The sequence below is a fragment of the Gouania willdenowi genome, chromosome 20, assembly GCF_900634775.1.
Source record: "Gouania willdenowi chromosome 20, fGouWil2.1, whole genome shotgun sequence".
In the NCBI taxonomy this organism is placed as follows: domain Eukaryota; kingdom Metazoa; phylum Chordata; class Actinopteri; order Blenniiformes; family Gobiesocidae; genus Gouania; species Gouania willdenowi.
The window spans coordinates 25,943,173-25,958,870 of NC_041063.1; the positions used below are offsets into that span (position 1 = coordinate 25,943,173).

General features: G+C 37.3%; 1 protein-coding gene across 3 annotated transcripts in view; it reads left to right on the forward strand.

The window, feature by feature from the left end:
• mtrr (5-methyltetrahydrofolate-homocysteine methyltransferase reductase) overlaps window positions 1–15,698 on the forward strand; it is a 43,929-nt gene that overhangs the window by 11,160 nt on the left and 17,071 nt on the right. For all 3 annotated transcript variants that reach the window (XM_028434167.1, XM_028434168.1, XM_028434166.1), the window contains exons 9-11: window positions 109–289; window positions 10,688–10,730; window positions 15,182–15,362. In XM_028434167.1, the coding sequence (XP_028289968.1) occupies window positions 109–289; window positions 10,688–10,730; window positions 15,182–15,362 (405 nt within the window). The remainder of the gene's footprint in view (window positions 1–108; window positions 290–10,687; window positions 10,731–15,181; window positions 15,363–15,698) is intronic.

A 15,698-nucleotide genomic window follows, 5' to 3' on the forward strand; every position in this document is an offset into this window, starting at 1 on the left:
CATATCAAAACAGTTCAAATAAAATACTCAACACATCTTAAAACACCTTGTTGTTCAGAATATTCATGTTTGTTTATTTGTTGTTGTTGTGTTTGTGTTTGTACGCAGGCTTTTGTGCGAGCGCTGGTGGAGCACACGTGTGACAGCGTGCACAGAAGGAGGCTCCAGGAGCTCTGCAGTAAACAAGGAGCCGCTGACTACAACCTTTACGTTAGAGACGCTAGTCTCAGCCTGATGGAGCTCCTCACAGCGTTCCCGTCCTGCTCGCCTCCTCTCAGCCTCCTGATAGGTCAGAACCAACACTGTCGTCTCACTCATTCACATCACAGACATATAGATCAACACAGGGTTGATAAGGAGGTAAAAACTGTGATTATTCTTCTTCAAAACTCATAAAAATAACATAAGATGTGCAATCGCAGTAAAAATAAATTAATGATAATAAATGATAAAAGCCAAAAACTATTGCTGAAATGAGTAACATCACTATTGCTGGGTGATTTTTACATGATATATTATAACCAATAAAAAATGATGATAATCATCAAAATATATCAAAATGTCAAATATGTCAATATGTCAATATGTCAAAATGAGTATGTAGTTCACATTAGATAGTATGAAAAAATTGCGTATGTGAGAAATACCCAGATATATACTATATAGGGACACTTTTTAAGTATGCATGGTGGGCACACTAGTCATACTCAACTGTCCCATGATGCACTGCGAGTGGAAGGTAAAATGGTTCTGGGACCGGCTTCAAACTAAAAATTAGCCATCCCCTTTTCAAAATAAAAGCATCACTTTTTGTCTTCCATTAGTTTTTTTTGGACTCTTTTGTAAATAGGGCTCTTATTTTGAAGTTGACAGGAAGTATAGTTAGTAGCACAATGGAGGGTCTCTTAAAATCTCCAAAATGTTGGAATAAAATGTGTTTCTGTGAGTTTTATGGATCAAATGAGCACATGTTGATATTCTACTTGGTCACTTTCTCACTTCAAATGTTGTCAGAACTTTCAAAGTAAAGGTGGAGAATCAACAGAGATATTTAGCCTCAGTGTGGTTTTTAATGCTGTAGGTTCCAAATGCATCTTGGGAAACTTGAAAGTATACTTCAGTGGGAACGCTCATCATCCTTTGGTATATGATAAAACAAAAGTCTTAGGTTTGATAAAGGCTCTTTGAAAAATGAATTTGTTGTTATATGCAAAATAAGTACTTGTAATTTTTTTTTTTTTACCAAACATTAATAACTTAAATCCTGGAGATAAACTGGATTTGAATGGGTTGAAATCCTTCAAAGGAGGTTCTGAGCGGCTTTGAATTTGTTCATAAGCATTACATAAAAATGGTTTTCAGTTGGATATATTTGCAAGTATTTGCTGATTTGTTGAGTATTTGACTTTTTTTTTTCATGTATAAAGATCACGTAAAAGCATTACGTAAAAAAACAAAAAAATGACTGTAGGTTAAAACTTCAGTGTTTTTTTTGTTTCAAAGTGATAAGAATCGTATTACTATTAACAGCACATTGTATTAGAGTATGTGGTGGATATTTACCGTACTCTGCATCTATGCAAAGACAATGTGAGATGAAGGAATATTCTTTAAACCTGGATGTTTTCCATCCAGCGGGGGTCACTACAGCCTTTCTAAAGCAGCCCCTGACTTCAGCCTCTCATGCAGGATGATAAAGCCGAGAGCATCAACAGGATTTCCAAAGGGTCAACACTCATTTCCTTTTCTCATTTTCAGCATCCACTGCTCAAATATGGTTCCATGCCACAGTGTCAGTAAATAAAACACCTAGTGTTGCAGCTCTGAGTCCCTTTTATTAACTCCACCCCTCCTCATGTACAACTTTCTGCTACTGCGTCATTTTTCTGAGCTCATTAGAACAGTTGGCTCATGGTCCAGTGTGGATTTAATCAGCTTTGAGTCAGTGAAAGTTATCAGACAGTGAAATGAGTTGGCTTTAGCATCACAGCTAAGATTAGTCCTCTAAAACAGTGTTTCTCAAATAGTGGCACGTGATGGCACTACTGGGGGATCGAGAGGAAAATTAACACATGAAAGCATTAAAAATATGTTTATTTTCAGTTCAAAATGATAATCATACTAAATAATACCAGAAACTCACAAACAACAACAAAAACACAGAAGAAAAGGACAAAGAAACATACACAAAACATAAGAAACTGATCTTGATTAGAACATGAACTGAAAATTCAAAAGTCCGTCTTGGTCCCATGCGGGAGATGTCCTTAAACTTTAGGGATAAAAAGTATAGAAATAAATCTATTCAGGAGGCACTAAATTAAGGCTGCAATAACAACCGATAAAATTGATGAAAATCTATTATTAAAAGCGTTGGCAATCAATGTCATGGTTGTGTGTGCGCGCATGAAAGTTAGTGTGTGTTTGCGCACCACCAGTGTTTGTGTGTGTGTACGTACCACTAGTGTTTGTGTGTGTACCACTAGTGTTTGTGTGTGTGCGTACCACTAGTGTTCGTGTGTGTGTGCGCGCACCACCAGTGTTGGTGTGTGTGCGCACCACGGGTGTTTGTGTGTGTGTGCACCACGGGTGTTTGTGTGTGTGGGCACCGCGAGTGTTTCTGTGTGCGCGTACCACTAGTGTTTGTGTGTGCGCGCACCACTAGTTTTTGTGTGTGCGCGCACTACTAGTGTTTGTGTGTCTGCGCACCACGGGTGTTTGTGTGTGTGGGCACCACGAGTGTTTGTGTGTGTGGGCACCACGAGTGTTTGTGTGTGCGCATGCCACTAGTGTTTGTGTGTGCGCGTACCACTAGTGTTTGTGTGTGCGCACCACCAGTGTTTGTGTGTGCGCGTACCACTAGTGTTTGTGTGTGTGCGCACCACCAGTGTTTGTGTGTGTGTGCACCACCAGTGTTTATGTGTGCGCGCACCACCATTGTTTGTGTGCGCGCGCTGTGCGTGTGTGCATGCACCATGGATGTTTTTGTGTGTGCACAGTGTGTGTGTGCACAGTGTGTGTGTACACGCGCAGTGTTTGGGTGTGCATGCAGAAGTGTTATTGCATGTGCGCGCACCAGTATTTGTATGACTTGCGTACGCGAGTGTTTGTTTGTGCATGAGAGACACTTTTATTTCAGTTTCATCAGCTTAAGCATGGCTTAAATGTGCTTTATAAACTGTTTTAAAAAAATTTGACTCATCGATTAATTTACTGGCCGATTAATAGATTATGAAAATAATTGTTAATTGCAGCTCTACACTAAATACTGTTTATTTCCACTTATTTACAAAATGAGATTCTTTAAAATGTGTGTTATCACTCATTCATTCCATCTTTATGCTGTATAGTTGTTTTTTCACAGAATTCTGAGCACAATGTAGTAGTCAAACATAAGGAGGAACTTGAACCAAAAAAGTCTGGTCTGAAACAGCTGTGTCACATGCTCCGTGTCAGTTATTTTAGGCGTATTTGCCAACGCCAGCACCTTTTTCCCCCAACTGGTGAGGTGAGGCAGTAATCGGCATCCGGGACAATCGTGCCTGCGTGAAAAATGTGAGGTCAGAGGCCCTTTGGGGGCCAGCAGCTGTTGGTTGGTGATGAGCCACCGTGCTTCACAAGGACAGTGGTGCTGAAGGTCAGCGTGGAGTGGATGGCAGCAGGTTAATGGTAATGTATAGAGGAGTGAGCGTTTTAAAGCACACTGCTGTGCTTCATTAGCCTGGATGCAGACGAGGCGTTTGCGTCCGTACACTCACATTTTGTGTCGAGTACAAGCTGGAGCCAAATGGAGATAGATACACGCTTCCTGTAGTCAGCGTTCTGTGTTTCTATAGTCCATTGTTTCATGAAGAGTGTCAGGTAAAACTCCTGGGAACCCAAGGCTGTCCATGCACATCTTTTTCATTCCACTTAACTGCAGTGCTTTAAAAAAACAAAAAAACAACCTTTTCTCTCTATATAATATTAAATATGAACAAGTAAACCACAGTAAACTCAGGAGGATGGAGATCAGTTTGTTATGGTAATTATTCATTGACTGTGACCCAAATTAAGAATACAGTTTCTCACGAGACACTGGGAGGGGGTTGCCAGGGGCCTTTATGAATATTTTTTCAACAATTTCAGCCCAACTTTGCTTATTTTTTTTTTACCATTTTTCTACAACTACATCAAACTTTCCACATTTCAACCTATTTTCATCACTTTTTCTTGCCATATTTTTGCTCCTTTTAATGTCTTTTTGCTACATTACTCCTATTTCTGCCACTTTTTCATCACATTTCAATGCCTTTTCTGCACATTTTTTCCACTTATAAACCCTTTCCATCACGATTCCACCTAATGTAGCCTACGTTGATCCATTATTGTCACTTTTAACCAATTTTCACCAGATTTCACGTTTATTTTTGCCAGTTTACCCACTTTCATGATTCGTCCAATATTTGCAAGTTTAAACTAAATGAGCAAACAAGCATAGAAAGAAAAAAACCTCAATTCATGAGTCCTAGTTATAGCTATTCCTGCTAAATCATTGTGTAAAATCATCAATGAAGCAGTGGTTCTGAACTTTTTCAGCCCACGGCCCCCAAAATAAAGGTGCCAGAGACCAGGGACTCCCACTGTGCCTGAAGGTTTATTTATTTATCTGAATGATAGTTATCCAGAAAGTTGTTTTTAATATTTGCACCATAGTATATATATAGTCATCTTAAAGATGTAAATCGTTATTTTACCTCAAGGTTGAGAACCCCTCGAGGATAAATATTATGCATGTAGAAAAAAATGGTAGAAAAGGCAAAAGGTGAAATGGGATTTTTAAAAACCACAGAAATTGGTTAAAAGTTGCAAATGAGAGTGGACAAAAACAGAAAACAGAAAAAGTGGTAAAAAAGGGTTGAAATTGTCAACTGGCAAATAATGGGCATGACAAATTGTGAATGTGGCAAAAAATAATCATGAAATATGGTGAAAAGAGGTTAAAAGTGACAATAATGGGTCAACATATGTGACATTAGGTGTAAAAGTGGTGGAAAGGGTTTATAAGTGTTGAAAATGTCTTGAAAGTCGAAAAAATGTGCAGAAAAGGCATTAAAATGTGATGTAGATGTGTTTAAATGGGAGTAATGAAGCAAAAATGCATTAAAAGGAGCGAAAATATGGCAAGAAAAAGTGATGAAAACAGGTTAAAATATGGCAAGTTTGGTGTAGTGAAAAAAAAATAAGCAAAAATGGGCTCAAATTGTTCAGAAAATATTGTTAGTTTCTTGAAGGCATCTGGCAACCCCCTCCTAGTGTCTCTATAGAGAATAAACATTATGCATGTAGTGTAAATGTGCACGTGAAGAAAGGAAATATAATTTAAAGGACAACCATTAAACTTTGAATATGCATTCTCATTTTGTTTTGTTTTGCTATATTAAAATAAACCCCCTGAAAGCCTTCCAGGAGGATTCTGTGTTCATGTTTATGCTTCGATACACAGCCTGCCTGCCTGAGACTCTATTAATTCATTCTGAGGAGTATATACTACCTCTCTGTCCAACTACTATGTTGCTATCTCATTGTTTTCCACTAAAACCTTGTTGTCTGCATATGAATCGCAGTGCAGCAAGACTTAGAAGATAGAATAGATTACATTGTTTTGCAGTGTGATCGATGACACCCCCCCCCCCGAAAATCATAATTTCCCCCAAAAACAAAGTGAGGACACTGAAACTATACGTTCTGGGAAGAGAAAGCGTTTAGTGAAATTCATATTATAAGATGTGTCCTCTCACTCAGTGTGGCAGAAAAGGCTTTGCTCTTAAAAAAGGTTGTAAAAGGAGATTTATCCGTTGCATCCAGAAGCAGGATCACTGTGGTGCAGTGATGTGAGATGATGGATTGACGGTTCCCTGCTTCAGACGGGCGTGTGTGTGTGTGTGTGTGTGTGTGTGTGTGAGAGAGAGAGAGAGAGAGAGAGAGAAAGGAAGGAAGGAAGGAAGGAAGCCATTGGAACTCACTGTGGATGATACACCTTAAGATGGAGCTGTGTGTGTGTGTGTGTGTGTGTGTGTGTGTGTGTGTGTGTGTGTGTGTGTGTGTGTGTGTGTGTGTGTGTGTGTGTGTGTGTGTGTGTGTGTGTGTGCGCGTGTGTGGGTCCGTGCGTGTGTGTGTCCTGTCATGTAAAAAAAAAAAGGCTTCCTTTTTGCGCACCACCAGTGTTTGTGTGTGTGAACACCACGAGTGTTTGCGTGCACGTGCAGAGTGTTTGTGTGCGCGCGTACCACTAGTGTTTGTGTGTGTACCACTTCCAGGGTTGGGGTCCATTACATTTGTCAATTACATTACAACTCAATTATGATGTTGTTCACCAGCTTTTTTTTCCCTAATTACGGTACAATTAAAATTACAGTTATTTTTCCACTGAAAGCCAATTACAATCATGTTCTCAATTGCTAAAGTTCAATTACAATTGATCACAATTACTGTGTCTGAAATAAATAATTTCATAAAACGTAACCTTCCACTTGTGTTAGCTTTCTGTAAGCATCTATTTTGATAAAGGGTTAGTTTTTTCCAGGGTTGGGGTCAATTACGTTTTTCAATTACAATTACATCTTCATTTATCCATGTTCAATTACATCTCAGTTACGATTACAGTGACCCACATTTTTTCCAGTTACAATTAAAATGATCATTTTCCCCCTGAAAATCATTTACAATTACATACAATTACGTCCTCAATTATCCCTGTTCATGTACAACTAATGTTGTCAAATAATGTTGACCAGTGTTTTTTTCAATTACAATGATTATTTCCCCCCTGAAAATCAATTACAATTACGTTCTACTTACTAAAGTTTATTTACAATTAATCCCAATTACTGAGTCCAGGGTTGGGGTCAATTAAAATTTGTAATTACAATTTTGTCTTCAATTTTTCATGTTCAATTACAACTCGATTATGTTGACATGCATTTTTTCTAATTACACTTAGAATTACAATTATTCTTTTTCCCCTTAAAACCAATTTGCAATTACATTCTCAGTTACTAAAGTTCAATTACAATTAATCACAATTACTGAGTCTGAAATAAATAATTCCATAAAACGCAACCTTCCTCTTGTGTTAGCTGTTTGTTAGCTAATCTCGATTCACATTTTAAATCATTAATTGTGACCATGACCAATATCCAGTAATTATTTGTGTTGTTTTATTGTGGTTTGTTTTATTTTGAAAATAGGCAGTGCACGTCATAAAATATGTAAGAATGAGAAAAATGCTGGTTGTTCCTCTGCAGTCTCCCAATGGCACCACAGAATATATACATTAGTACATATTAAGGGTTATTATTACAAACAAATCATGATTTTATAGCACAATTTTATTACTTAGGCCATTTTATTGTGAAATATGGGGTGGTGGAAAGGGATTTTAAGTGCCGAAAATGTCCTGAAAGTGGAAAAAATGTGCAGAAAAGGCATTGAAATTTGTTGGAGAAGTGTCATAAATGGGAGAAAAGTTGCAAAAATGTATTGAAGCAGAACTAAATAACTTTTTCACCTTATTAAATATTTTTCCAAGTGTTAATACAAGTGTTTATTGGGTGATTGGGGTGTCTTTCATCCCCCCTGCTGTCTCTGGCCAGAAAACAGCACTTGCAACTTTCCCCGCCCCCCACCTGGTGTCAGACGTACTGCTTTACGTCAGCCCAATACAAGCTAATGCTAGATTATGATCAACCCCGTGGCTGCACACGGTTGTCTACAAATTCACGTTTCTCAAACTTATATCAGGGCGGAGCCAGCAAAAAAAAGTCAGAGAAGACCTTTGTCTGAGGAACGGAGCAACTCCATGCAGTGACAGCTCAGCAGCAACACACAGCAATCACACACACTGTCGTCGTAGTGTGTGTGGTTGCACAACAGACACGCACACACACTCGTAACCCAGCGCTCCATCAGGCAGCACACACAAATCTTTATCTATCTATCTATAAATCCATCCATTCATTTTCAGAGCCGCTTTGTCAGCACACAAACAAACACATCACACACATTCCCACGCTCCCTTTCATATTACTCCCACATCATTCATTTATTTTACTTGTCTCTCTTCTTCATACTGTTCACATGGTCACATGGGACTATATGTGTGAAAGCACCCTTTGCGTCACTGATGTATTAGGATTTTTCAGTGATCGGTTGCTCCTGTCTGGGGAGAGCAAAGGTGCGCTTGTAGCTGTGGGGTGGGGCAGGCGGCGGGGGGTGCAGAGTGTTTACGACAAAAGAGACTTTTAGGGGGAGCACTAAGCTGAAGATTACTAAGTTCTGCTTAAAAAGGACAAAAATATGGCAAGAAAAAGTGATGCAAATTTTTTAAAGATCTCAGAAAACGACTTTCCACCACTTTTCCCATTTGACAATTCATATGTTGACCCATTATTGTCACTTTTAACCTCTTTTCACCATATTTCATGCTTATTTTTGCCAATTTAACCACATTCACAATTTGTCATGCCCATTATTTGCCAGTTTAAACTAATTGTTCCAAAATTAACACTTTCTATTTTTGGCCACTCTTTTTTGGCCAATTTTTGTGGTTTTTATAATCCCATTTCTTCACCTTTTCCACCATTTTTGGTCTCTTTGAACCCGTTTTTAAACCATTAGCGCCTTGCATGGTAGCTCAGTATTCTTTGTATGCTAAGTCTGTGGCTCGTGTTGAAGTAAAATACAATGATGTTACTTCGCAGCTAGAAAAAGCGTGGATCCAGTTTCTTCCAGTCTTTTTAGGCCGGGCTCAAAATGCCACTCACTTTGTTGTTGTTGTTGTTGTTGTTGTGTACACTAGTTAAAATCACTACTTCTGTTATTTGTGAACGGATCGAGCTGAAATTTGATAGCTATAAACTATGGATGTGTACGCGTTGACGCTCAAGCCCGATTTTAAATTTCAAGGAATCCCAAAATATGAAAAGAAGAAGAAAAAAAAAAATTTAAGTCGATGAGATGCTCGGGGCCCACCCCCTTTTCCGGTAATTTCTAAATTCATCAGAACATAGTCGTGTGATGTGTCGTTTCAAAGGCAAATTCAACGTAAATTACAATTTTACCTTGAACCGAGTCATTTGCGCAAGCCCGACCGTAGTTCATCCAAACTTGTTTACAAAGAGTTTACCCCTAACGTGTGCTAAAAGTTTAAAAACGTGTGAAATACCCTGGGTAGGCTGGAATTTACTCCATTGTTTGACGTGGATGAAAGAATGCAAAGTCTGCTTTGGGCATTTTTGTGCATTTTCATCTTAGAGATAAAATGAGAATTGTTTTTTAAGCAGAGCTCATGTTTTTTTTGTTAAAAAACGTGTTTGTTGTAAAACCCTGAGCTTGTTGGAAATCAGAAATGTGGACAGAGAGGGGAGTGGAGATCCAGTCCATCTGCTTGTCTATCGGAGCAATCTAGCAGAAAAATGTGCTGGTGCATATGGTGCAGCTTTACTTTTCCACTTTCATCTGTCACGGAGATACAAATAAAATAGAAGATGGTGTAAAGCAAACAGGCCACAAAACACTCAGTCATTTCCTCTTCGCATTCATTCAATAACTAGCGCTGTATAGGAAATGTGTACTCCTGGCAATGGTCGCCAGTTACAATTATTTCTTACAATTACGTCTTCAATTATCCATGTTCAATTACAACTCAATTATGATTACGTTAACCAGCATTTTTTTCAATTACAATTAAAATTCCAACTATTATTTTCCCACGAAAGTCAATTGCAATTATGTTCTCGATTGCGAATGTTCAATTACAATTAATTACAATTATTGAGTTGAAGTGTTGGCATCGGTCTCATTCTGTTCGCCTCCCCAAGACAAAACAATACACAAAATAACTCCAAAAACACACAAAACGTCAGCAAAATACACAGAACGTCAACAAAAATACACAAAAAAGACTCATAATACACACACACAAAAGGACATAATACACAAAAAACAACTACCTAAACTCACAGAACAACAACAAATACACAAAATGACAGAAAAAATCCCCAAAACGACAAAAATACTGAAAAAAATAAAAAAAAGGCCCAGATTGACAAACAAAATGCAATTATAAGACACAAGAAATAACAAAAACACATATAATGACTCATAAAATAAACAAAATGCCAGCAGAAATTCCCAAAATGAAATATCAATACACAAAATGAAAAAAAAAAGACAAATAACAACAAAAACCCCTTTGTTCTTTCCTGTGTTAATGCTCAGTTGATAATGTGGCCCTCGGATCAGACAGTCACATTTTTGTGGCCCTGCTGTGATAATAGTTGCCCATCTTTAAAGTTATCTTTGATTTTGCACTATTGCCTAATGCATCCACGACAGCAGACTCCACTTATTACCCTAAAGAGGGCACCTTCACGTCTGGCTTTGTTACGGGGCCTGAGTAAGCAATCTGTTTCTCAGCGACTACACATCTGGACACTTGGGAATCCATAACCCTGAGTCTATGATTTAATGAATTAAGAGGCGTGTCCTGGAAACTGCACTGTCACCTGACAGTGATAGGGGTTAGGGAGACACCGTCAATGAGGCCTTCAAAGGACCAAGATGACTTTCATATATTTGGTTGTTGGTTTCTGTGTTGGTAGATATCAGGAAGGTAGTGAATGATTGTCTTTGTGTTTCTTTTCAGAACATTTGCCAAAACTACAGCCTCGGCCTTATTCAGCTGCAAGGTAAGGTACAAATATATATATATATATATAAAACTACTAATATTTTTTGAACATTTTCAGCCTATTTGTGCTTATTTTAATGCATTTTTGCTACATTACTCCCATTTCTGACACTTCTCCATCACATTTTAATGCCTTTTCTTTTTCTTGCTTTTTTTTTCCACTTTCAAGACATTTTCAGCACTTATAAACCCTTTCCACCACTTTTCAATCTAATGTCATATATGTTGACCCATTATTGTCACTTTTAACCTCTTTTCACCATATTTTATGCTTATGTTTTTTGACAATTTAACCACATTCACGATTTGTCATTGCCAGTTTAAAGTAATTGTTCCTACTTTTTAAATAATTATAATTATCTTCCCCCCACTGCCACTTTTTCTATCCATTTTGCCCACTCTAATTTGCAACTTTTAACCAATTTCTGTGGTTTTTAAAATCCCATTTCACCACATTCTCCACTATTTTTGGTCACTTTTAACCATTTTATTTCTAATTAAAACCATTATATACATCTTTAAGATGACTATAAACGATGGCCCAAATAATAATAAACGTTCCTGGATAACAGTGGATATTATTCAGATGAATAAGTAAATGTGGTTATCACAGATTCATAGAACAATGGACCATCATTTTGCTGACTTTATGGATTGGACTTCAAAAACCTCTCCCCTTTATTCCCCCTGAATTTACACAATAATTTAGCAGGAATACTTACAATTTTGATCCATATATTGATGTTTTTCCTTTTATTCTCTGGCTGCAAATTTGTCAAAAATGTGGACAATGCACAACATCAAAGATTTTCCTAAATAATGAATGTAACTGCCTTCCCATAACCAGAGATGAAACAGGTGGAAAGAAAAAAATATATATACATTTTCAATTAGTTATATTGTGTAAGTTTTTTTTGGTTTTAAACACTGATGCCCTGTTTACGCTCTTTAAGAATGTATTTTATTTATTTATTTTTTATTTATTTTTGTGTCAGACGTGTAAAAATAAAAACAATAATTCCAACCTGTTTTTTTCCCCCCCAAAACTTTATTTTTCAAGTGTTTTAAGTGTAGACAAACAAAAGAAGAAAAAAAAAATAGATGACCACAAACAATAAATAAACAATACAGAGCATCTCGATCGAGCATGCATGAATAATAACAAAAGTATATTCTATCATCTCAATATATTAAATAAAACTAGAATCAAATATACGATCAGGAACTCATTTCCGTAATGTAACAAGTCCATTTCTCTCAATATCGTTTGCATTTGTCAGCAGAAAGTCTCAATAAAGAAGATTACAACCTGCTTCTTGTACTGTAGATTTATCTGTCGTCAACCGTGGGAAAACAGCGTAACCTCAAAATGTAGCTTTGTATTTTACTCATGGTGTAAGCGTTTAAATCTGCCAGTTCTGACAGGTTCAGCCAGAAGTTTGCACAATAAAACTTTGTTTCCCCCCTGACACTAAAAGCAGTGTTTTTATCTCCTGTTGTCCACTAAAGATTAGCAGATAATTGATCTGGCACTAAGTGATGTTGAAAGCTTGAAACACTATTATTTACTGCGTTCGCTTTAAGAAATAGTATCTAATATTGTTTTACGTGACGGTTCTTGTTTTTTTTGCCGCGTGGAGAAAAGCACTTATCAACGTCATTTCCTCAGCTGAGTCACGAGAGCAGGAAGTTGCGCTAATGAACGGAGCGTAAATACTTTGAAGTATTCATGGGTGTTTAGTTTGATTTTTACCCAGTGCTCCTTACTTTTTAGCTAGTCATTGATTTTTAAATCCATTTCCCATTCACACTAAAGCAGAAACATCCATCGCAGTGTCAGAACTCCTTCACTCTCATCACTTTCCGTCTTTTGTTGTGTAAACGAGACGAGAAGTGGACAGGAGAGAGGATGGCTGTAGTTTATCAGATGGTGCACAGACATTACAGACCTGCATTATTGATGTTGTGGTCAATAGAGGGTCTCGAGTGGCCTACAGGAACTGGAGAGTGAAAGGATGAGTGAGTGGGAGTCTGTCAGCCAGCGAGGAAGAGGAAGAGGAGGAGGAAGAGGGAGAGGCTGTTTTTATTAAAGCAAGACTGACAGAAACTTTAATCTTTCAGGCAGTAGAGGGGTAGCTTCCAGTGCTGCCAGCGGCTATTGGACATATTAATGTGTAACTCAGTTGTTTTTAGAGAGGAAAAACTCATTTCATTCTAAACTACATCATCATTATAACAATTATGACTCAGCGATGACAGAGGAAACAATACGGTATTCCGTCCATCCATCATTGATCTCATCTCTCCACATTCTGAACATGTCATCCTGTCAGCATTAAATAATTTGCTACTATACACAACCTAGGATCACATTTTCTACCAGCTTGACCAAAGGTTAAATAATGAAACATGGTGCTGATCTATGAACTCTAGCTTTATTTAGGACAATGCAGTCTTAAAAAAAATGTATCTAAACCCCCAAAACAACTTTGTTGTGATGAAAACAAGTGTATTTTGGGATGAAATAGTGTTGTTGATTGATTCTTGTCCAGAGTATTTCAATTCGGCTTATTTTGTTGAAAAAATGTAAAAGTGACTACCTTCTATTGCAATCTAATGTTGCAATTGAATGAGAATGGAGGTTTGTGTCATTTTCGTCAATGTTAGCCCCGCCCCTTCTATAAAAATTAACACCTGTGGAAGTAGGTCAGATTGAGAGAACTGTGAATAAAGAGCTATAGTGTGTATTGAGTAGCTAGTTAGCATAGCATAGATCCTAGGTTCCCAAAGTGGGGTATGCGCAGGGGTGGACTGGCCATTTGGCATACCGGGCTCGTCCCTGTGGGCCGTCGACTCGAAGTGGGCCGGTCCGGTCTACGACATTCTTTTTTGACGAGCGAGTGGAGGCAGACATGTTAACAGGTGGCCAAAAATAGTCCAAAAGTGACAAAATTGAGGCAAGAAAAGAGTGAAAAGTGACTAAAATGGGCCAAAAGCAGTCAAGAGTAGGGGTGAGTATTGGCAAGGATGTTGGAATATGATACGTATCATGATACTTGGGTCACGATACGATATTATGACGATATTCTACCCAGTTAATATCAAAATTAAACATAGAGATGAAAAATCAAGTTCCTGTATACGTTCATCAGAAGATATTGATCTTTCAGAGAACAATTTGAGTCAAAACTATTTGCTTCAAAACATCCTATTTATTATTTATTATTAGTGTTTTTGCACATTTTCACTGAAAAAAAAATGCAGTTTTACACACTGTCATCATAAAATAAAGTGCAACAAGTTTCTTTTCACTGAAACTACTGTGTAGAAGTCTCATAGTAACCATGACAACATAATGAAGGCATTGTAACAACTGTAAGTGAGAACATTAAGGATAAATCACCCTGATTTACTGACAATGCACAATGTGTCAGTTTAAACACTGATAAGAACAGATTATATGTGCGTACATAAATATTGCAGACATTACACACTGCCATCATAAAATAAAAAGTTAATCGAATAATCATTGCAACACATTGAAAGCATTGTAACCACTGAAATATTTCACAAATACACAAATAAAAAAATAGATTTTTTAAGTTAGAAAAATTTATTTAAAATCGGCACTCCAAAAAATTGCGATATCGTGAAATCGATATAGTGAAAAAAGGCAAAAATGTGGAACAAAAAGAGGCAAAATGTAGGGGAAAAAGGAAACAAGGTATTAAATGGGCAAAAGTTAGCTAATTTAAATGAAAAGTGGCCAAAATGTTTTTTAAGAAAGGACAAAAATTTAATAAAAGTGTCAAAAATAACTTTCAAAAATTGACCAAAAATATGAAAACATTTATATTTATTAGCCTAAGTCTGAAAAAAGTGTCAGAAGGGGCAAAAACGAGACACAGGAAGTTGCGAAATGCAAAATTATTATTTTTATTTTTTAATTATTATTAGGTATATATTATTCCTCAACAGGAATTCAGAGACAAATGTCACTGTAGGGCTACATTGTGTATGACGTGTGCAGGAGTAGGGGGTACATGGTTTCAGGTTAAATGTCTGAAGGGGTAACGGACTGTTCTTTGGAGATTTTATAGTATAGACTGGGCGTGTCTTAATGATACCAGGAGCTCCGCCCATAATCAAGGAACTTTTTTGAATTTCCAGTCTAGATGCAGGTCTGCCAAAACCTCAGGGTGTGATAAAGCACTGTTTAAGCTAATTTATTATGGATATTTGAAAGTTTTGCTTTAATGCAATTAAATGACTTGTAATTGAGTTTTTTCTGTTGATATTCAGAATAAATCACTCCAAAGTGATAATTATATAATATTCATGAGGAATGTCTGTCATAATACATTATTTATGAAGTATTTTCAACTCTTTCTCTGAATATTTTATTTTGTATATTTCATCTCACATCCTCTGGTGTGTCTTTTTCTGCAGCTCCTGCCTTAGACATCCAGGAAAGCTGCGTTTTGTCTTCAACGTGGTGGAATTCCCAGCTTCCTCTGAGCGGCTGGTGAAGAGGCGGGGCTTGTGTACTGGTTGGATGTTCGACCTCATTCACTCTGGCCCCTTTTCTATGGAGAATACTGAATCTTCTGACAGCCTTCCTCTGCCAAAGGTAATAAGTAGTCTTAAAGAAAGTCATCATCTAAAGGCTTTTTTCGGAAAGTGCTTTTGTGTTGTGGTTTTTGAGTTCATGATTACGAGACGAAAGATTCATTTCCTCTGGATGAAATCCAAACTCTTTTAACCTTTCCTACATTGTTTCATTTTTCAAACGATACTCAAAAGAGGAGAAGTACCAATTCACTTTAACCCTAATCTAGATGAAGAACGTCTGGAGGAGAAAATAAACCCTGTGTGAGGCGTCATATATTGCACTCTGCACTGATCAGCCTCGGGGAAGGGAACGATAGAAATAAGCTTTGAATGAGAAAATTAGATGTCCTTCGGT